The sequence below is a fragment of the Saccostrea cucullata genome, unplaced genomic scaffold (assembly GCF_032062105.1).
Source record: "Saccostrea cucullata isolate Sc308-1 unplaced genomic scaffold, CSIRO_AGI_Scuc_v1 ctg331, whole genome shotgun sequence".
Lineage (NCBI taxonomy): Eukaryota > Metazoa > Mollusca > Bivalvia > Ostreida > Ostreidae > Saccostrea > Saccostrea cuccullata.
In genome coordinates this window covers 187,089-211,009 of record NW_026923116.1, presented here as the reverse complement: position 1 = coordinate 211,009, position 23,921 = coordinate 187,089, and the positions used below count along the sequence as shown (strand labels likewise).

The 23,921-nt window shown below is 35.0% G+C and overlaps 2 protein-coding genes across 3 annotated transcripts; one reads left to right on the top strand and one right to left on the bottom strand.

Annotated features, from left to right (window-relative positions):
* The first annotated feature begins 152 nt into the window (after window positions 1-152).
* LOC134263192 (transcription intermediary factor 1-beta-like) lies at window positions 153-2,948 on the top strand. Its single transcript, XM_062745497.1, has 2 exons — window positions 153-1,789; window positions 1,894-2,948. The coding sequence occupies exons 1-2, from the start codon at window positions 194-196 to the stop codon at window positions 2,596-2,598; spliced, it is 2,301 nt and encodes a 766-aa protein (XP_062601481.1). The 5' UTR covers window positions 153-193; the 3' UTR covers window positions 2,599-2,948.
* Window positions 2,949-5,692: 2,744 nt separating this feature from the next.
* LOC134263202 (dentin sialophosphoprotein-like) lies at window positions 5,693-23,902 on the bottom strand. 2 transcript variants are annotated; one of them, XM_062745509.1, is made up of 15 exons: window positions 23,795-23,902; window positions 22,744-22,870; window positions 19,995-20,122; window positions 18,671-18,738; window positions 18,351-18,442; window positions 16,645-16,695; window positions 16,396-16,465; window positions 10,780-10,868; window positions 10,367-10,516; window positions 9,877-9,991; window positions 9,451-9,615; window positions 9,188-9,244; window positions 8,733-8,834; window positions 8,527-8,610; window positions 5,693-8,237 (listed from the first exon to the last, which is right to left on the bottom strand). In XM_062745509.1, exons 1-15 carry the CDS (start codon window positions 23,850-23,852, stop codon window positions 6,108-6,110), a joined length of 3,486 nt encoding a protein of 1,161 aa, XP_062601493.1. In that variant the 5' UTR covers window positions 23,853-23,902; the 3' UTR covers window positions 5,693-6,107. The 2 variants fall into 2 exon arrangements, with proteins under 2 accessions (XP_062601493.1, XP_062601494.1); XM_062745510.1 differs by having other exon boundaries at window positions 9,200-9,244.
* Between the last annotated feature and the right edge of the window lie 19 nt (window positions 23,903-23,921).

The window sequence follows — 23,921 nt, the reverse complement described above, 5'->3', positions numbered from 1 at the left end:
AAAGTAAGTGCAACGTTGGTTTTATTGTTTAATAACAATAATTAAAAACAAAAGATCCAAAGACATTTAATTCACTGTTAAATTTCAAAACTAAATGTGTATTGGGGAAGGGTTTGTTGCGTCTTAGTAACGTTTCGCAGATCGAATTGTTAACTATCATTTGATAGAAAAACAGCTTTCTAAAGAATGAAAAATGGCTGGATTTGTATATGAACCAGACGTCGCCGAGGCTTTTTTGACCTGTTCAATTTGTGAAGACGATTATAAAGAACCTGTAGGATTACCATGTCTTCACTCTTTTTGCAAGGAATGCATTAGTCGCCATATTATAGAATCCACCAAAGGACAAAAGGCGGCGAGAGGGTTTAACTGCCCTAAGTGTAAGCGTCAAATCGATGCACCTGATCCCCAGCAAGCTCCACATTATTGGGTTGAGTCTTTCCCGGCGAATCATTTCGTTAAGAGCTTAATGGAAAATGTTCGTCTGCGGACAGAAGAAAGAAAATGCGATCCCTGCTCGAGACGCAACGACAGTATCATTGCGGTGAAGTGGTGTAAGGAATGCTCGGAAGCTTACTGCGAGCAGTGTGAATCTTTTCACAAGTCGCTAAAATACTCTCAACATCACAACCTGATAAGCATGATTGATCTCCAGCATCAACCAATCAAGGACACCGCCAACAGACCCCCGTGTCCCGACCATGAAGGAACTGAGCTGGCTTTCTTCTGCGAGGATCATAACCAGGTCGTCTGTTCCTCTTGTGTGACGCTGGATCATAGGAAATGTCTCAATGTCACATCTTGCGAAGAAGCAGCCGACAAACAAAGGCTCAAGACAGATGCTCTGATTGATAAACTGAAGATGCAGCGAGACTGGGCGAATAGGATTTCGGAAAACCGTAAACATAGCTCGAAGACCTTGGAAGATGCATCTTTTCAGCTTCGTCAACAAATAGCTGGTCTTCGTCAACAGATGAATGATTTGTTGAAATCTAAGGAATACAAGTTGACTGAAGAGATTAAAAACATAAAGGTTCAAGAGAAAACCAACTACGATTCCGACATCGATAGCTGTGATGGTATTGCTAGCACGACTGATAATGCTTTGTCTTTGCTCCAGAACACACTGAAGCATGGTTCCGACACAGACGTTCTACTAATGGTGGACAAAGTCAAGCACGAAGCTCATGTCTGCGAAAACACCCTTTCCGATATAACACGCCAAATGAAAGACGTCTTCATGAATTTCACTCCAGACAAACAGATCCAAGCGATTTCCACTGCATTGAGGGATATTGGAAAGATCACGATCACGTACACTCCTGTCCATATTGCTCCCCCATACAATTTGGAAAACTCAAACGAAGAAAACCCCATAGAAGACGAATCTATTGCCTTTAGAAGTATTCCTTCATCACCACTATCAACTCGAAAGTCCCCTCCTTTGTCTGTGAAAAAAGCATCGCCACCGATAAGCTCACGAAAATCCCCACCAACTTTCTTTGGAAGTGGAAATAATATCCATACAGCGAAGCTATCTCCCATACCTTCCGTGAGGTCATCGAGAAAGTCTCCTCGATATGAAGATGTGAAACATCCTGATTCTGCGCAAACGCCACTTCCACCACTTATTCTTCCACCAAAGTCAGTTTCGCCAATCCACAGAGTAGCTCCGAAACAGGCAACAATGGATTACTTCTTCAAAGCCCGCACCATTCAAGACAGAGAAAACTGTTGCTTCACTGGTGCAGAATTTATTGAAAAGAGTAGGATCATCCTAATTGATCAGGTAAGTATAATGAAAGTCGCTGTCTGAATATTAATTTCGGAAATAAAATTGTCCTGTGTGGCTCTAAATTAAAAATATACATTTTACAATGCTTTGAATTTCAGAACCATCGCAAGATTAAGCTATTCGATAAGGAGTACAAATGGGTTGGTGAAAAGGTGTTGTCTGCAAAACCCTACGATATTGCAGTCATCAGTGGAAACGAGGTTGCCGTAAGCCTTCCGCCAGACAAGAAAATTTATATTTACCAGGTTCGAGAGAACGATTGCCTTGGTATTTCTACCATTCAGACTGGTGCAAAGTGTTGGGGAATTGCATTTGCTCACAAAAAGTTTGCTGTCTGCTGCTATTCCCAACCACCTTGCGTTAAAATGATGTCTCAAGATGGAAGAGAATTAAAGATCATCTGCAAGGATCAGGATGATCACGATCTATTTTCCTTCCCTGACTACATAGCCATGGACAAATCGGCCAAAAACCTGTTTGTCACCGACAAATATAAAGGGTCTGTAATCGCTGTTACGACCAGTGGTGAGAAAAGATGGGAGTTTCGGGATGAAGGTTTGCTTAAGAGTCCCAAAGGCATTGCTGTTCTCGGAACGCGTGTCTATGTTGCCGGATGCAAGTCCCACAATGTATTGCTGATGACAACAGATGGTGACATCATCGGCAATATGATAAGTGATGGGATTTCCAATCCACACAAAATTGCGCTCCATTCCGATGGAGATCATCTCATGGTCACTCAATACCAGTCTACATTGGTGGATGTTGAGAAGAACATGATAAAAGTGTTTACTGTGTACTGAAGAATATTTAAAACGATTTTTCGCTTAAAATTTCAATTCATCGGTTAAGGCTCATGAAAAGAGTGGGGTTTTTTTTTGTTCATTACAGTTAACTACAGGACGATTCATTTATCCAAATGATTTCATTCAGGACAGAGCCAGAGTCGTCCATATTAACCAGGCGCCACTGTGTATTGACTGCCCCTGCAATGGCCAACATTCGCAGATTGCATGTACCTGGTAGTTTGTTCGTTGTTCAAGATAAACAATGACCAAGAATACTTTTCAAAATACATAAACTTGTACATTATGTTTATGCATCTTAAGTCTTTATTTGGTTCTTGTTTTTGAATTAAATTATTGCACAATTATTTTATTCAAAAGAGTTATTGGAAAAAGATAGATTGATTGTATATTGTTTTAACGTCGTTCTCGAAAATTTTTCACTCATATGGAGACGCCACCACTTTGCCGGTGGAGAGCTGCAAATTTCGTCCTATGCTCGGCACTCAGCGCAATTGAGATGGGAGGGATCTTTTACATGCCAGCACCTACTGCGACACGGGGCCTCGGTTTATACGGTCTCATTCAAAGGACCGGTCTTCACGTCCCACAATGGAATTCGAACCCGCGACGTAAGGATTTACTCCTTGCTTCACGAATCAAGAGTAGACGCTCTAACCACTGCGCCACGCTGGCAACTATTGGAAAAGAAGATCAACTTGAAATATTTCCATTTCTAATTTTTTCTCTGTGATAACTGTTTGAAAGTTGGGGGAATTTATTTATTGATAATTTGAAAATTACAGGTCGATAGTAAACACGAGAAGCGCTAGCATTTTCAATGATTCTTGTATCTCCGGAAACAGCTTTCACTTATCGTGCGAGGACTATTGAAATTGGCAAAGCCTCGTGTAATTAAATCTATTAGTCTACATTTTTAATGTCTTAGTCACAATTTTATTTCACAATGAAATTTTCGTGTATTAAAATAACAAAAGATACGTAATACCTCTAATGTGTTATTATTATAGGTATTAAAACTATTTTTAAATATATGCGAAATGAGAGAGGAGCTGAAAATTTCGGTGAAATTAGCATTTCCAATGACTCTTGTATCTCCGGAAGCAGCTTTCACTTATCGCTTAATTAAAGAAAAGATAAAAATGTATTGAAGGCATAAAAAGATGTAATTTTCAAGCTTCATTTTAAGACTTTCAATTAAATTATAATTTAAAGATTTAACCTTCCTGGCTAAGGATCAGAGTACCTTAAGTCAATACAGCTAATTATAAACTGATTTAAACTCTGAATTCGATTTTCAAGGTCATGTCATCCAGTCAAGGTCATGGCACAAGATAAATTCTTCCTATGCCATAACTTTGCAATCCTTCTTTAGAATTGAAACATAAGCCTAGTACATGTATTATGCCATTGCCTAATAATGTATTGATCTGAACTAGCCATAGATTTAACAAATCCTGAAATAATGTCTGATAAAAAATATAACAAGATACATTTTTGAGTCCACTCGTGGCCGAGGACCCTTGACTAACGTCATTCCATATTTTACGGGCTGTCCGCAGCAACATATTTCATGGAAATTACAAATCTTTATAATTTTCTTATTTCTTGACCAATAACATTTAAACATTTGGGTGGCCAAAATAAATGTGTAAACGTGAATTATGTCAAATACCTACTTATGACATTAAACTTATATGAAACCCTCGGTCTGATTCATGCTTTTCAATAAGAAAAGCAAACCCGTAAAATATCGGAAGAAATTTGTTGAGACCTCAATGGCCACGACTGGATTTAGTACCCAAGACATTGCGTAAAGATTCTTATTTTTGCGCCTTTCATGCTGCTTCTTGTCTTCTGATTTACCAATATTTACACATTTTAAAATAGGTGATGAAAACTTTAACATGTCACCGTTAAAATTATAGTTTGCTCATTTAAGATTGGGCAAATCTGTTGAAAATTGGGGTTTGCAATAAATTCTGAGTATGCTACTATATTTAAAAGACTTTAGATAATTTATGTTTGTCTTTTATCAGTTCTGCTCTTCACAGAAGCTGGTATGTGCCAGGAAGTTTTTTTTCTTGGCGGTCACCAGCTGATAATTTCATTTCTACTTCAAAACAACCAGAACTGTAGTCACACTACTCATAATAATTTAACTGTCTTCACATATAAGATTCAACCAAGAAGCCTTTCAAAATCTTTTTATAAATTTTCATAAATATAAGTTGTTTTTCAACAATAAGGAATCATGTATATCAACAATTTGCCTTGCAAAATACCCTTAAATTCAAGTCATTATAAAACAGTCATGCATCATATTATCAAATGATCACCCAAAGAAGAACATGCACATGTAAACTGTATATGACATACATATGTAAAACATGTAAATAAATTCAAATGAATAGTTTGTACACAATGCCCTTTTAGTGTAGCTGCATGAACAGTTAATATATGTCCCTCAATTTTAAAAAAATCTTGGTACATCTGGGTCCCTTTCATTTGCCACCTATTATTTATTGGGGGAAATTTTGTAAATTTTTTACATTAAACACACAAAATTCTTGTGTTTGAAAACTTGTAATAAGCAAGCCAGGTATAAAGCAGTTGTACTCATTTTAGAGATGAATATTTTAATGGGTTTTCTCTGCCAATGTTAGGATCCTAAATCATGACAAATGCCGAAATGTAAAGTCATATACTGTAGATCACTTAATTTTCGCGACACCTTATTTTCGCGAGATAGTCATTGGTTCTTTATAAGCGAGACAAAATTTTCACAAATTGTGGTCATTGCTCTATATAATCTTAAGGAATTCTATTATACGTGAGAATGAAATTTTCGTGAGCATACCGTCTCGCGTAATTACACGAAAATAAAGTTCTCACGAATAAAATGTGATTTACAGTACATGGATTCAGTCATAAATCTCTGTTGAAATATAATTTTTTGCATCAGTGAAAATATAAATCAAAGCTATCTCCAAATCAAAAAATTATGTCAACTCTGGCTAGAATATGTCAAACTTTGAGTTTGGTATTACATGCAATGCAATTAAACAACAAAACTTCACATGATCATCCATCTATAGTACTTGGTCCTTTATAAAACAGAAATAGAGGGACAAAAACAGATGTAAACTCTATTTGATAGGAGTAATAAAACTGAGGAATAAGAAAATTAATGTTCCATTGATTAATTTTCAGAAAATACGTATTTGTGAATTATGATGCTTTGCTTAGTTGCTTTTGACTAAAGCTAGATTAACATTGTGATTCTCTCAAATTCAACTCAACCCCCCCCCCCCCATATATTAAGCATTAACTTTACAGTGTATTTGCAACCATCTTGGAATTTCATTTTTTTTTTAAAGATTATGATGAAATGCAATGCATATTTTGGATATCTTGCTTGATATTGGTTAACTTTAGTGCTAACATGCAAACACAATTCGAAGTTATGAACACAGTGTGACCCATCTGACAATCTAAAACCAGCATCAAATTCTCTTAGATAATCGGGTAGCTTTCTTTGGGGATTCTAGTGGAGCACTATCATTACTAGAAGACGGAGTCTCCATAATTTCTATTTGATCTCCCATAAAAATCATACTGCTCCTTAATATTCTCCTGCGTACCTGCGGTGACTTTTTAGCTGTTGGCTCTGTCTCACTAGATTTCTTCTCTGTAGCTTTTTTAATGTCCTTTTTTCCTTGTTTTGAATCCTTAGAAGTAGTGGTATCTTTTCTCTCAGATTGTTTCCTGGTTTTCACTGATTTCACTTTTCCTTCAAACTCCTCTTCTTCAATTTTTTCACTCTCTGTAGCCTTTTTACTGTCCTTTTTACCTTCTTTTGAATTCTTTGCAGTAGTGGTAGTATCTTCTTTCTCAGATTGTTTCCTAGTTTTCACTGATTTCACTCTTCCTTCATTATTCTCTTCTTCAATCTTTTCACTATCCATAGCTTTTTTACTGCCCTTTTTTCCTTGATTTGAATCGCTCCCAGTATCTTCCTTCCCTGATTGTCTCCTACTTCTTCCTTTTCCTACAGTCTCCTCTTCTTCAATCTTTTCACTCTCCATTGCTTTTTTAGTGTCCTTTTTCCTTTGTTTTGGATCATTTGCAGTATCTTCTTTTCCTGACTGTCTCCTTGTTCTCACTTTTCCCACAGATTTCTCTACTTCAGTTTTCTTGTTCTTTTCACCCTCTCCAGCTCTCAATTCACTTTGTATAGATGCTTCGGAATTTGTCTCTTCATCTCTACATATCACCCGTCCTTTAGTTCTAATCGGTGTTCTCAAAAAGTACTCAGTTATCTTTGAATTCTTCTCTGGTGTACAGTCCAAGCCTGGCATTAATGATTTTCTCTTTGCATTGGTCTTTGTGTCCTTCAACTTGCTGTGTAATGGCAGATCTGAGGTAGTTTTCCTTCTTGACCTCCTCCTAGTCCTTTGATCATCTTCCTCCTTGGAAGGTAGTTCCTTCTTCTCATCTTCTTCCTTGATAGGAAGTTCCTCCTTCTCTTCTTTCTTGGTAGAGAGTTCCTTCTTCCCCTCTTTCTCAGTTTTCTTGGACTTTTTCAGTGGTGTTATTATTGAAGTGAAACCCTCCCCACCTTCTGCTTCAGTGTCACTTTTAGGAGCATCCTTCTCTACCAGAATCCTTTTCCTAGAGTTCTTCTTGATAGGTTTAACCCTGATATTTTGAATAATAGGTGACATGAAGTCTTCTGCTTTCTTATCCCTTCTGACTTTTGATATGCTTCTGGATTTATCATTTGGCATGATGTTTGGAATTTTAAAATTGTCTTCTTCATCATCAGAATCACAAGAGTCAGACACCACGCTTTCAACTGCATTCTCATCAGACTTTACATCATCTCTCTCTTTGACCATTTTCTTCTCTTTAGTTCCTTTGAACTGTTCATTCTCATCAGAATCACAAGAGTCAGACACCACGCTTTCTACTGCATTCTCATCAGACTTTACATCATCGCTCTCTTTGACCATTTTCTTCTCTTTAGTTCCTTTGAACTGTTTATTCTCATCAGATTCTACATCACTTTTCCCTCTGACCCCTTTCTTCTCTCTCCCTTTGTCTCCTTTAGATGGAATGGACTTTGAAGGTGATTTTGATTTAATGAACTCAGAACTGTTAGCCTCAATATCTGAACCTTTGGTTGGTTTATTCTTTTTCCTCTTGTCTGCCTTTGAACTTTGAGAGCTTACTGATGATGTACTTCTTGATCGAGTCCTTAGGGATGTAACTGGAGGTTTTGGTGGTGACTCAATATTTTCTAATTCTTTAACCTCAGCTGCATCTTCCTCATCCTCTGTTCTGATCTTTGCTTTGCCTGTATCTGACACTGAATTTTTTCTTGAAGAACCTGAATGAAGCTCAACATCATCCATTTTGTTTGTGCCTTTGAAAACATCTCTCTGACCACTGTCTAGAGAATTGTCCACTGTTTCTAAAATTCCTACATCTTCCTCCTCCTTTTCACTTTCGCTTTCACTTTCATGTTCTGATTCTTCCATTTCAGCATTCTGGAGGACATTACTTATTTCTTCCAGGGCATCTTCCAGTACTACGGCAGGTTCAGCTTCCTCACTATCAGAAAGGATCACAGGCTGAAAAATTCAAAGACATTTTTGAAATGTTTTTCCCCCAAATTCTTCAGTACATGTATTCACAATTCTTTTTTGCATAAAAGTAAATTGGTTGTACAAAAAAAATTCACCCCAACTTTTTATTAATGAATGTACGTAATTGAGCCTGCTATAAGCATTTTTCATTCATTGCAATCTTTTGTGTTTGTCTGACCAACTTTTTGAAAGTATACAAAAAAAAAATTCACAAAATGCAGAAAAGTAAAAAGCTGGATCTGAATTAGTTACAAGTATTTTTACAATTACTCACAGTATTGGAACCTTTGCCAGAATCAGCTTCCGAAATCTCATCCTCCATCTTTTCATCATCTTCTAAAACATCAACAGGATCTACCTGGAATTAAGAAAATATAACGATAAAAAAATTTAAAGGAACAAAATTATGTCAGGTACACAAAAAATTTCAGTAAAATTTTTCGATTAGCATAAATAACAGCTGTGCATTCCATGGTTTACCTTTGGTTTGCCTTTATCAATGAAGAAGAAATCGACAGGTAGGGTGGAACTACTGGGTTCATTCTTTGTCTCAGTGTCTTCTACCAGCACCACATCTGGAGTCTGTACAGAGAGGTAAAGATCAATTCATATCATCTTTGATTAACACAAGTGTACATGTATATTGCATAACAGCAACTAAAATCCACCTATAAAATGAATTCTTTCAATTTTTTAAAACTACTTTATGCTGAAAAAAAGTTTTCCAAGGTGATGAACAAGAAAGAGTTTAAATAATATGTTAGGACAAAGCAAGACTTCTTAGTATAATTATCATGACTGTAAACTAAGGAAAAATTCAGAACACCATTTATTATGTGAAAAAAATTCTGATACATTAAAATTCCCAAATAAATGGAAATTCTCAGAAAGCAAGTTTATCTTTTTATTTTATCAGATCTTTTTTTTTTTTTTACCTGTGTACTTACTTCCTCTGAAGTGTCGGTCTCTTCATCACCTCTAATGACTAACACCTAAAAAACAATTGAAAACCTACATGTACCATTTTGTATAAGTTCATGTATATTGAAATACATTAATATCTTTATTAAAACAATTTAAAGATGGTGTCGATATATTTTAAAGTACAAAGCTCACAGAACCAAGTTCAAACCACTCAGCATCCTGTTGTAAAAAGCCTCTCTTCAGCTATTTTCAAATTTAAACAATCATTGCTTACGTCTAAAAATTGCTCTGCAAGATCTTCATCTAAATCCTCCAGAAGAAATCTTGTGATATGGCTGCCGACAAACTTCCTGTCTGTTGGTATGGAATCCATCAGTGCTGGGCTTTCTGTCGAGATCCAGGACATGAACTCACTAGGAGCTGGGATTCTTTGCGCAGCCTAAAAATCATATTTATAGAACTGTAAATATGAGTATGAACATGTAACTCAATATCTAGATTAATATCTGAGAAATCATTTTTTGAAGTGGTTTGATTGGTTTCATAGTATGAGGAGACTCAGGAATTCCTGTCTTCCACCAATTGTAAAATTTCAAATAAACAATTTGTCAACCATGAAATCAAATAAGACACTGTTGTGAGATGAAAGAATTAACTTTCATGTATCTATTTAAATCATCTATATCATTATTAGCATTACCAGTTTGTATTCCTGTATGACATCAGGCAATTTCTTACTCAGCAGAACAATGCAGAGCATGTGTTTGAGATAGGCTTTACAGTCTCCTTCAATTTTGGGGTCCTTTAAATATTTTCTAAAACATAAAATAATGAGTAAGTGAAAACCATAAAATGAAACATGCAAATTACACATGTGCAAAAAAAAAAAAAAGACTGCAGAGCAAAATATATTTACATGTACATTGACAGTGCTTTATCAAAGATGCTCTTCCAGTTCATTTAAAATAGGACTAAAACTTTGATGCTGTTTGATATTATGCTGAAAATAGTGCAATTGGATATTGATGATAAGAATTTGAAGAAGTTGCATCAATAAACCAATGGCATTTTATCTGCTTTGTATCAATATACACTTTACAGTAATATAGAGGTAAAACAATAATGGGAAGAGGGCTGTTAATGAAAGCCATAAATGCACATAAATGCACACAATATAATTTCAAACTTACTCTACAAATGGCTTTATGAACTTTCCATCTTCAGATGTGAATTCTGTCATCTGTATTAATACATCCACTTTGACCTCATCAGGAACCAGAAAACTCACAAATCCACAGAGATTTCTTGCCATCTTTTTCTTCTCCTTCTTTTCTAAATTTCTGTTGAAAACAAAATTTCTGTTAGTAGGAACTTGTAAACCTTTTACTTCACATAGGTAAAATTCTCTGATGGTTAATTGCAATAGATCTTTTTTTTTTTTACTTAAGCATTTGACCATTTTTAAAATGTAAATAAACTTGACCCCTTCCCCTTATTACCCATCTTTAGGAAGAATAAAATGTATTACATATAATTTTATTGCTTTTTTAATTAAAAAAATTTTTAAACAAAAACTCTAATCTGGTATTGAAGAATTTTAAACCTTGATAGAACTGTTTTCATGTCCATGTACATAGAACAGAAACAGGCCATGATATCTCCATATGTTGGCTGGGATTTCTCCTTCTTGTCCTGCAATTCGGAAAATTCAATATTGTCAAGAAAGTAACTAGTGCTAATTGTAACGGGAACCATTACAGATGTTCCCCAAACGCTTCCCAACTTCATTTTGGTGCCTCATTCCCTCTAAGCCTCATCAAATAACTTAAACCCTATGCATCTGGAACTTTAACAACGTTTTTCCTAAATTATACCAAGTATATAGCAAATTTTTGCATTGCACGTGCGCACACTTGCATGCATATGCGGAATGACCATATCATTGTATCTACACTATTAATTTATTATAATGTACTTAATATCTAGACATTTAATCAAAAAGTATTCGAAAATACGCTAAATCAAGGGCATTTGTAATTATACGTATTGCACGTGCACACACGTGCATGCATGTGCATGATGACCATACCCTCTTCTAGGGGTCCATTAAGACTATCTATGTCCTAAATCCCATCCTGTTTGGCTGAAAACCAAAGAAGTTATAGGCATTTAAAGTTTTAGCCAATCAGATTGCAGCGCACATGCATGCGCATTATTTCATGAAAATTATTTTATATCATATCGTAGGATATTTTAATGCATGACTACGAGGGTTGTTAGAAAAGTTCGCGGACACATTGAATTACGGAAAATCTATTGTGTACTGTGAAGTATGACCTATGTCTGAATAAATTCCTACATTTTATTTATTAGTATGTAAAAAATCAGGTCCATTTACTAAAATCTTGAAAATTTACAACGATTTTTACTATTATGTCATAGGATTCACGGAGCAATCCCTTGACGTAAGGCGACGTGACAACCAGATTTCAATCCGTTATACTTTGTCGCAGTTCTATAAATCTTTCCTTTCTTCAAATTTTTCCTATCTTTTTCTACTTTAAAATTGAACATCCATATCAAGACATGTTACCTTTCTACTATAATGTCTTTTATACTAATTCGGATTGTATTGATTCGGATATTTTCGAGATCTTTAAAAACGTCTATGCAGTAAATTGATCAGGTTTGAAAACTGCAAAACCATATAGGCACAACGTCCATGCGATAAGAGGGTATTGAAGTATCGATGGAGTTAATCATTCAAAATGTTAATCCTTCCATTTATATGAAGTCACAATCATTTGAAAACTTTTGTCCTTTGTGTGTGTAGGAAATATTCGGCAGCATCTTGAAAATTTTAATCTCTTTTTAGACATTTTACTGTCTACACACATAATTTCTACGTAGTGCAGTGCTCCATGACGCTCAATGACATTCCGATTTTTGGCTGTATTTTTACGTGTTGATCATTTATAAATGGCTATAAAACAGTCATATACCCTCCAATTTAATTCAAAATTTCTCCAAGTGACGTTTCATGAATACTTTAGCGATAGGTAAAATATCATAAATCTCTTTGCGCTACAATTGTGCAATTTTTAATTTTAATAAAGAGTCTTTGTAATGTAAACGTGCCAAAATGGAGCATGCTCCGTGAAGCAAGATTTATCAAAATAAAGAAGCCGTTTATTTTTCAATGATCACCGGAGAGCACCAAATTTTTGTATATTTATTGGAAAATAGGTTGATATTTTATCTGGAAAGTTTGACCGGTTTCGTGGAAATAGCGCGCTCACAATAGAACTTGTCCGCGAACTTTTCTAACACCCCTCGTATATTTGAAATTTCAAAGTATTTCGTCAAAAAACGAATAAGATATTGAGATTTTTGTTTCAGCCAGTCAGAGCGAAGCGCACGTGCATGCACGTGAGTTCATGATAATTTGACCATGTCCTCTTGTCTATAATACTAATATATTCTTATATTCTGAGTTTCAACACATTTCATCAGAAAATAAAAAAGTTACGGCTATATCAATTATATTGGTCATTTTACATGTTGCACGTGCGCGCAAAATGACCTTGATTCCGCAAATCTACATAACATGTCTACTTACCCTAAAAAGATTTTACTTACATCAGATAAACAGTTTACAAGATCATTCGCGGACAAATAAGTACCCAGGAAGAAGAAAAATAATAAGAAGAAACAGAGTAAAAACAATGTTCCCCAACTTCGTTTGGGGAACATAATTAAGGTGGAATATCCTTCTGATAATAGAGATAACTCTTCTGATAAGAGAGATAACTTTCTGCAGACATTTTGTCATTATATTCAGTGATTTGTCATGCTAGAGTCTACAAATTTCATTCATACGGACCATTTTGAAGTCAACTCAATCAAACCTATTCTATCGTACAGATGTTGATTTCTAGTTTCTATTGCTAGTATATTTATTACGGTAATTATTTATAATAGTTTACCTAAAACATTTATACTCGGTTCCTTTAAACCGTGTAAATTGAGAAATCTCTATCTCTTAACGTATAAGTCATTTAATTGTACAGAAATTTCAGATGCAGAATTGTTTATAAACATTTAATTAATATTTTGTTTCATTAAAAAATATTTTCAAGGGCGATAATGGAACGATAACTCTTGTTTATGGATGCGTGTAATATTACATGCACAGTAAACAATTTGATATTCTGATTTAAACATAGGTAATCCGAGATTACAGAGCTCACCTCAACGAATGTTGTCTTTAAGTAAGGCAAAGTCACACAATTAACCAACAAAAAGTATACATTCCAAAAATGAAATATTTTTAAAAGCAATTTTGATCTGATACTTTGAAATAGACCTACATAAAAAATTTAAACTACTTCTTCTTCATGCAAATGTAATGAAAATCCAGCATCTGAAGCAAATTTGAGAGTTTTCATCTCTTGATGCAGCATTTGTGCAAGTTTGGTTTATACAATGTTATATAAGCCTTATAGTTTTTGGTAATAGACCTGCAACCATAACTTTTACCTTGTCTATTATCTGAAAAATGTATGTCCAATTCAGCATCCGAAGCAAGTCCATTAGTGTGCATCCTTAGATGTATCATCCATGCAAGTTTGCTCATTATAGGGCTCATAGTTTATTGGAAATGAAACATGCATCAAAACTAACATTTTCACTCATCCACAAAAAGTAGGTCAGATTCAGCATCCGAAGCAAGCCTGGAAGTATGCATCCTTCGATGTATCATCTATGCAAGACTGGTCATTAAAGAACTCATAGTTCCTTGGAAATGAAACCTGCACCAAAAACTTTTAACTATTCACTCAACCGGAAAATGTAGGTCAGATTCAGCATCCGAAGCAAGCCTGGTAGTGTGCATCCTTAGATGTATCATCCATGCAAGTTTGGTCAACATAGGGCTTAAAGTTACTTGCAAATGAAACCTGCACCAAAAACATTAACCTGATCGCTCAACTGGAAAATGGTCAGATTCAGCATCCGAAGCAAGCCCGGTAGTATGCATCCTTAGATGTATCATCCATGCAAGTTTGGCCACATAGGGCTTATAGTTACTTGGAAATGAAACCTGCACCAAAAACTTTAACCTGTTCACTCAACTGGAAAATGTAGGTCAGATTCAGCATCCGAAGCAAGCCCGGTAGTATGCATCCTTAGATGTATCATCCATGCAAGTTTGGTCAACATAGGGCTTATAGTTACTTGGAAATGAAACCTGCACCAAAAACTTTAACCTGTTCACTCAACCGGAAAATGTAGGTCAGATTCAGCATCCGAAGCAAGCCCGGTAGTATGCATCCTTAGATGTATCATCCATGCAAGTTTGGTCAACATAGGGCTTATAGTTACTTGGAAATGAAACCTACACCGAAAACTTTAACCTGTTCACTCAACCGGAAAATGTAGGTCAGATTCAGCATCCGAAGCAATCCCTGTAGTATGCATCCTTAGATGTATCATCCATGCAAGTTTGGTCAACATAGGGCTTATAGTTACTTGGAAATGAAACCCACACCAAAAACTGCACCAAAAATGTTAACCTGCTCCAAAAACATTAACCTGGTCATTCCTTTGCTGAAATTGCAGCATCTGAAACTTTGACTGGTACAATGAAACACACTAGAAACATCTTCCATGCATGTCTAATCAATATAGGACATAGAAGTACTTAAAAAGAAAACTGCTCAAAAAAACTTAACCTTAACCCGGGACGCCGACGCCGAGGGTATTACATAAGCTCCCCCAATTTCGTTGAGGTGAGCTAAAAAGCAATGCTTCAGTGTGTTTTCTAATGGGAATTAGATAGGTATGAGAGTAAATATTATTTTTATATATTAGGGATGTCAAATCGGTCGATTTTAATACTCGGTTACTCTGACTTTTTTCCGATCGAGTACCCGGGTACTCGGTAAAATTGTAAATAAATATGAACAAGTAACATTGATAACTGTAAAACATTGTAAACTCTTGTAGAAATAAAACCACATGCTCCGATGGGAGATTTACCCGTAAATCTGATGTAATAATTATGAGCGCATCATGCCCGACGAAATTTAATATAACATTTTTTAAAGATCAATTTATTTATCAGATTAACACAAGGAATAAAATCATAAATGGTTCACAGTGGGTTTTTTTTCAATAATAATCTGCTCCGTAATTGTAATGTAACTCTTTGGTTGCGTTTGACTTCCAAGTGATCAGTCGTCAGAGCTACAGTATCGACTTATCAAATTCTCCTATAACAGAGCAGATTTCCGATCTTCGTACATGTTTTCGATCCTTTATTTTATAGTATTAAAGGACAATATGTTGTAATTTGATGCAACGATGGACATCAGTTTTTTTTTTAAACCTTTGCCATCAACCATTTGAATTAATTGGCATGTAATCAAACACAACCATATCAACAATGCATTCGCACGTGTAATTTTTCCCGAGAATTTACTGCTTCTTGGAGAATTGACAAAATTATTTAATTTATTTAAACACATTAGACCTTATTAAAACGATGTGCAGTGAAAACAAATTAATTAAAGCAAACAAAAAATAAGGGTAGAAGTCAGTCGAAGGTGAGAAAAACCAGGTAGCAGGTGTATGGTCACGATAATTACTGTATAAACACTGCCACGGGCGATAACGGTCATTTAGAGGTGTAGAAAACCCTAATTACTGTATGTACAAATGCAATAAACATTTTACGTTTTAAAACCGATGTTTTAATGCATTAATAAATTAGCTTAGAAACATTCAAAAATATAGTATTTGTAATATACATCCGAGTAACCGAGTACCAATTTTAGTATTCGATACTCGGACGTTCGATCGAGTACCCGGTTAACCGGGTACTCCTTGACATCCCTATTATATATACATCATAAATCCAATTTAATTGTGAGATAAAAAATATTAATTGATCTTTCTATTTACCATATCAAATTTTCTTCACATCATGATTTGACATATTATTCATTTCTGAAAAAGTGAGCAACGCTTCATACTTCAAACTATTTTCCATTTGAATTTAATGCTATAGTTGTTGCTGAAAATCAATGTTTGGATTTTAAAAAAAAAAGTCGTAAAATTTGGAGCAGAGGGATATTGCCCCTTAAGGGATTAAAGTTTAATTTTTATAAAAAATTACATTCATTGACTTCATTTTTGCAAATTTTGTCTCATTGCATACCTTAATGTCTCTGTATTTCATGCCAAACCACTTTAAACACTCTTCCATAAAATCAGCCAACTGCTGAATTCTGAAATTCCATGTTTGTAAAGTTAAAGCTTGTAATTATGACAGTCAGCTAGATAATCAAAACAATCAATCATCAACAATAAGAGGTAGATCTCGAAATCAGAGATTGAGTTCTATTCTAGGACCATTGTTTTTTTTCTCCTCAAATTTTTAGTAATGGTATTATTTTTTACACATTACCTTGGAACATTGTTTGTTTGCAATGCTCTTTCCACATCTGCTTGGCAATCTCTGAAAAAAGGAATCATGTAAAAATCACGGAACACCATCTCAAATAAAATCCCACCCCATTTGCACTTAAAAATAAAAATAGTGTTTTTTTCTAGGGCTGGGCAAAAATATCGTTATTTCGGTATATTGCAATACAATGAAAAAAATATCGTTTTGCAGTACATTTTTGTAATATCAATATACAGGCAAAATTCTTAGAGTAAGGAATTTTATCATTAAATATAAAAATAAATGTTAGAAAGGTTTGCTAACTTTGTTATGAGGCAAAACAGTTAGATAGAAGCTGTTTGATTGGTGTATTTCAGAGCATAACTTAAAAGAAAATCAACAAGTTTTTTCGCAGTACAGTTAAGGTGCGCAATGGAAATATCGACTAAATTTTGTATTTAAAAATGTATTCGTAATTGGGATAGCGATTATTTTTAGTACATTATTTATATCGGATAATTGTAATTATGATTAATAACTACATATAGAGGACGATTATATTTTATATTTAGACTAGTCACGTGATGCAGCAGTCAGGCGATTTTTGCACATTGACTTGAAGTATTGATGTTCCATATAAATATCACTAGTGCAAGGGCATAACCAAGTTAAATTTCCAAGTTCAGTATATAGATATTTTCAACATGCATTGTAGTTTCTAAAAAGTGCTGCGATCCTGTCTAAATTCTGCAATTTTATTATTAAAATTATACTTGTATGACCGAATGCTATATTTTTTGCTGGTCAGCGGCATGAAATATTGATATAATTAAATTGTTTTTAAGATTTCATCAGGATCGCAGCACTTTTCAGATACTTTAATAGTTCTATAGTTGAAATGTAAAAGCTTACTTTGATCCATAGAGTGTATGCCCTTGCACTAGATCAATTTATTAAGACACCCCACATTACCCTCCGATGTACTTGCATACAAATATACGGCAGTGTCAATTAAATACGTAATGTACAGAAAATATATTATTAAAAGAGTGAAGAAGACATTCAATTCAAGTTATTGGCCCATAGAATATCTGTAAATAATATTTTATTTAATTAGAGAATACATATTTTGTTGAGAAAATATTACTTGATCTGTCTCTCACTGCATACAAACTACGTCACGTTGTAAGAAATGACGTCATATTGACAAGTGTATTGCAATCAGTGACTTGTTTATAACTTGTTATGTGGGATTTAACTAACGACAAAACAACACGCTGAAGTAAGTTTTTATGTAGTTTGATGATTTCTTACTGGTTAAATTAGCAGATAAACTCACTTTGTGGTATTTTAAAGAAATGTTGTATGACGTATATTGTGTATGATGTCATAGTCAAGTTTTCCCGTGCAAATTAGGCTCCGCCTCCTTTTTGTAACCTTAACTGTGCTGCGTTTTTCTTTTGGTTACTTATCATAGTTATGTACATATGAATTAAAGTTAATATAAGAAGAAAATGCCTTTTTTTTTCTTTTTAGTTTTATTTTCATTTAAAATATTGTAATACAATATTTTAAATGAAAACTGTAATTCATATCACTATACAATTAAAAACATCGCAATATATTACATACAATATGAAATCTCTGGCCCATACCCATGCAGTCCTATTTTTTTCTCTTGAATTTTACCTTGCAGTTACTTTAAAAGTATAATTGTCTAGACTTACCCCATGTAAACATTCATAATGTTTTTCAGGCTTGGAAGCAGAAAGGAAGTGCAGCCTAGCTTCATAAGAACTTTTTTGTCATCTTGATAAGGCTAAAAAATGCATGAAGAAACTTTTCTTTTTAACGGAGCAGGGGTGCTATAAAGAAAACTGACAAGCAAAGCCAATGAAAATGAAAAGAAAAGTTTTAATAGAGCAGTAATTTTTATTTATTAAGTAACCAAAAATCCATGTAAAAAGTAAAGATCTACTCTTTGTTCTTATCAAATTGCTTGAACTTTTAATATCATATATTATATCAAAACATTATTCCAACAAACCTGAAATAGTGGTAGGTCATCTTTAATACCCAATCCTTTTCTTAACTTCTGGCTGATGATCCAACTTCCTGTTAATTAAAGATCAAAACGATGGTGAGAGGTACACACCGAGATTTCTGGGAGAAAAGACACCAAAGTTTGGAAAACTTGCTTCATATAAGTGTAACAGGAAAGGAGAAAATGCATGGCTGGACTGGGAATCGAACCCGGGACCCCTGTATCTCTAGTCAGGTGCTCTACCTACTGAGCTATCCAGGCCGATATCCACGGCCCTAACCATTACATTCCTCCCTCCTTAAATGGTCTTCGCCCTCGAAGACACAACCCAAGTTCTTATTGCCCCTGGCAGGACTTTCACCTGCAATTCCAGGGGTGGTCAACGGCACCAAATCTGTAACAGGAAAGGAGAAAATGCATGGCTGGACCGGGAATCGAACCCGGGACCCCTGTATCTCTAGTCAGGTGCTCTACCTACTGAGCTATCCAGGCCGATATCCACGGCCCTAACCATTACAGCATTACATCATTAAATCGCAGTTAATTACGAACTTAATCTGCTCGGATGTTTTGAAAGCTACTTCTCCGGCTTTGATACAGAAAGTGGTTGATTCCATTGTAAAATGATGGGACATCATTTCATAGCCAGGGGGAGGATGTAGCATAGCAGAATTTTGTGTATATAACTTTAAAATTGTGTTTTTATTTTTTTTGCGTTTATGATTATGAAATATAGGTAGATAAATAAAAGTTTTACAAATATATAAAATTACAAAGTTATTAAAAGTGTTTGTGTTGATTTATTTTACAATTTTGTTAAATTAATTATTTTCCCGCCAAAACTCTATTGAGCGATTGGTTTAGTAATATCACATGACTAGTGACCATAGACAGGTTTTTGAATCTATTGGGGGTGTTGGTCACTTTTGTCCAGTGCTGTGGTACCAGCAGGTTGTGTCTATATTTAATTTACTTTGTTGGACCTTGGATTTTCAGTCATGAACAGCACAGCACTTAGATAAATTTACCAGATAATTTGAGAGCTTAAATTCCATAATTTTGGGCCATAAATAATTGTCTTGATTACCATATGTGAAATGAATTGGACTTGAAATAATATAACCTGCTGAACTTTGAAACCTGTTGTTTTATTTCAATATACAACCAAGGTTTACATAAGCATTTAATAAAAGAATTTTAAAACAAAATTTAAATTCTTTGGCAAAAGTGCATCTTATTTTTTTTTCAGTTGATAACTGCTGTGGAATACCAATAGTGTATATGTTTAGAACAAGGGTATAGTCATCCCCATAACTACATTACTCACTTATTTTCTTTTCTTCTTCACTTGACATTCCCTTTGGTGCCTTCCATGTTCCTTCTGTTTTCAGGATGTGGTAAGTTTTGCTGCTTTTGCTGACATCATCATCTTTCTTTTGTGCTTTTGACACTCTTCTATAATAAAAGTATTTTATGCAAAATTAAGAAAAACAATCACATGGCAATAGACAATCTCATGGGAATTGGTCTTTGCTAGTTCTAATCTGATCCCCCTGTTATTAATTTGTGTCTATTTTTTAAATTTATGAGGATTTTCAAATTCTATTTCATCTATTAGTACATGGGAGATACATGCACCTGCTGAGAAGCTTAAAAAAGTCAGTTTCTACAAAAAAAAGGGGGAAAAGTGCACTGAACTAAAACCAGGATTTAAAAGGACTCAAACCTGAACCTTCATACTCTACTGACTGTGCTATATGCCCACAGTGGTAGAACCTGTTTGATACCCCCCTCCACCCCTTTTAAAATTACAAAACCAGGAATCTATTCTAATAGTCCTTTTTTATATACACATCATTCAGAAGAGTTCACTGGCATCAAGTTTCTACTAAGTTCATTATCTGGCCACATTGAATGATATGGCCAGACCTTCACACTGTTAAGCAATAGATAGTTTTCAGTAGACCCAAATTAACAAGAGTTTAATATTTCCTGTTGGCTGCCATATTAGGGGTCAACATGCTCATATTCCTTCATAATTCAACCGACTTTAACTTTTTGTACTGGCAATTGTGAGCTGGGAAGCATTGTTTTTCTGAAAAATATACATTTTTAGAGCCTCCTTTATTTCATAATTTTTATTCCATAAAGATTTTCCCAAAAATATTTCTGCTACACCCTCTTATATTTGGTAGGACAAAGAGGGAAAATTACCTGGTTGATTGCCAAGATGGCGGCCAATGGGAAATAATTGGGATGTTAATGTGGGTCTACTGAAAACTATCTATATTGTAATATAACAAGAGGCCCACGGGCCTTATAGGTCACCTGAGTATTGTGCAACAACTTTCAAACAATTAAATTTGGTTCGTGTCTTTAACCAGAGGCCATGAAATTCACAATTCACAATTTTGAAAGAGGCACCATTGCTTATCATAATTAAAGACTTAGCATGCTTACTCTATTTGTAATACGTAATATCCAGAGGAAGATCAGAGTAACATAAGAGAAAATGCACTTCCACTTTATAACCAGTTGTGCACCTCATCCCAAAGGAACCACTGAACCTGGGGCCACATATTTCAAAATTGTGCAAATTTTATCATAAAATGGTTGATTAATACCAAAGAGCAGATTTCAAAGCATTAATTTATTTTCAGACTTTGTACCCCCCCTCACCCCCAACCCAAGGGGGGGGGGCATAAAAAAACAATTTTGCTAGATGCAACTTTCTTCATCATAAATATATATACTTGGATCATTGGCATAAAACCCAGGAGCAAAGGAAAGATTTTCAAAGAATAAATGCATTTTCACTATAAAACCAATAGAGCCCCGCCCTAGCACCAGAACCCCTGACCCTGGGGTCATAAAATTCACAATTTTGGAAGAGGCACTCTTGCTCATCATAACTATGTGCTTGGATAGTTTATTTAATACCCAGGAGCAGAGAAGAAGATTTTCAAAGAATTAATGCATTTTCACTATATAATCAATAGGGCCCCACCCTAACACCAGAACCCCTGACCCTGGGGCCACAAAATTCACAAATTTGGAAGAGGCACTCTTGCTCATCATATCTATGTACTTAGTTAGATTATTTAATACCCAGAAGTAGAGAAGAAGATTTTCAAAGAATAAATGCATTTTCACTATATAACCAATAGAGCCCCGCCCTAATACCAGAACCCCTGACCCTGGGGTCATAAAATTCACAATTTTGGAAGAGGCACTCTTGCTCATCATAACTATGTGCTTGGATAGTTTATTTAATACCCAGGAGCAGAGAAGAAGATTTTCAAAGAATTAATGCATTTTCACTATATAATCAATAGGGCCCCACCCTAACACCAGAACCCCTGACCCTGGGGCCACAAAATTCACAAATTTGGAAGAGGCACTCTTGCTCATCATATCTATGTACTTAGTTAGTTTATTTAATACCCAGAAGTAGAGAAGAAGATTTTCAAAGAATAAATGCATTTTCACTATATAACCAATAGAGCCCCGCACTAACACCAGAACCCCTGACCCTGGGGTCATAAAATTCACAATTTTGGTAGAAGCACTCTTTCTTATCATAACTATGTGCTTGCTTAGTTTATTTAATACCCAGGAGCAGAGAAGAAGATTTTCAAAGAATTAATGCATTTTCACTATATAATCTATATAGCCCCGCCCTAGCACTAGAACCCCTGACCCTGGGGCCATGAATTTCACAATTTTGGTAGAGGACTCAATGCTCATTACATTCATGCCATCAGTTTGCCTGCTTGATGTCCAGGAGTAAAGAAGAAGATTTTTAAAGATTGCAATAATTTTAGTGGTTTTGGCCCCACCCCTCAGGCCCCAGGGAGGCGGGGACCATAAAATTCACAATTTTTGTTCCCCTTTACCCATAGATGCTGTATACCAAATTTCGTTGAAATTGGTTCAGCGGTTTCAGAGAAGAAGCTGAAAATGTTCAATTGTTAACACACGACGCACGACACACGACGACGGACGAAAACGGATAGCAATAGGTCACCTGAGTTACTCAGGTGACCTAAAAATGGTATGTAAACTTAAAGCTTTACCTTTGTAGCTCATTCAGATAACTCTCAAACTGGTATTCAATTTCTTCTCTGACTTCAGTGTTTGGTAGATTGTTTATTGCTGATCGGAATGCTGTACTTAAATCTTTCCTTGACACATTTTTGATATCTGTGTAAAAGAAAAAGAAGCTATAAGATTTAGAAGCATATGGCCTGAGGGAAACTGCTGGTTTTTTTTTTAAGGATTAATTTGTCATTTTTTAGTCTCATATCTACTCTCCTTATAACCATCCCCTTTTCAAACTATACATGTTCTTCCGTTCTAAAATCTGTTGTCCCATATCTTCTATTTTTAAAGTTACAGTTTCATTTATTTGTTGCTCCAAAACTGATTTTGATTTATGACTTAAATAGAGTAAGAATTCTTATCTCTACACCTAGCTTGTAAATCATCCCCCACCCCCAATTAATGCATTATGCAGAATGTTTGATCCATGGTGTGCTCTGTCTGATCTAGCTATCTTCAAAAATAGCAAATGTATACCTTCTTTCATTGTTCATTATTTACAAATTAAAAAAAAAAATACTGCAGTACCTTAATTTTGACTAGTTTTAGTTTAACGCTAATCATGGATTAAAACATGAGCTAGGGTGCCGGATCCTCCACTGTATATAATATCTTGAGCATTTTTATTAAGGGGTATCTATTATGTCAATCATATAAAAAGTTGCGCAGAAGATCTCATTTTAATCCTTGATAGTGAAAAAGGTGAATATAAAATAACTATTGGATTGATCTAAAAAAAAAATCTATAAAAATGCAATGGAGATCTGGAAATAGGGCATAGACTGTATGGACCCTGGAAATTCCTGAGGGGTGGGGGTCAGGTATCTAGGGGTATAGGAATAAACGTAAAGCCTACTGAAGGTTTACCTTAACTTCAGATATGCACATACAATATTATATTCTACCTGTCTACATCACTAAACTGCTAAAAGTATGTGCAGATGGGGACTGATGCATATGACTTGAGTCAGTCTTTCAAAGCCACAAATTAAGTACAAAAAAATCATTGTAAACATTTGAGCATACCCTTGACATTTTTTGCCACAAGTTTAATAACTTTCTTGATTTTCTTCTGACTATCCATAGTTGTAAATATACACGTGTTTCCTCAAAACTGGAAGTCTCATAATAACAAGGTTTTCCAGTAGGCGTC

Coding starts and splice junctions, on each gene's coding strand:
- LOC134263192 (XM_062745497.1), top strand. CDS start 194: ATGGCTGGATTTGTATATGAACCAGACGTCGCCGAGGCTTTTTTGACC. Junction 1,790..1,893: donor GGATCATCCTAATTGATCAG/GTAAGTATAATG, acceptor TTTGAATTTCAG/AACCATCGCAAGATTAAGCT.
- LOC134263202 (XM_062745509.1), bottom strand. CDS start 23,852: ATGGATAGTCAGAAGAAAATCAAGAAAGTTATTAAACTTGTGGCAAAA. Junction 18,739..19,994: donor TGAAGAAGAAAAGAAAATAA/GTGAGTAATGTA, acceptor TTTAATTAACAG/GAAGTTGGATCATCAGCCAG. Junction 8,835..9,187: donor CAGAGGAAGTAAGTACACAG/GTAAAAAAAAAA, acceptor CTCTCTGTACAG/ACTCCAGATGTGGTGCTGGT.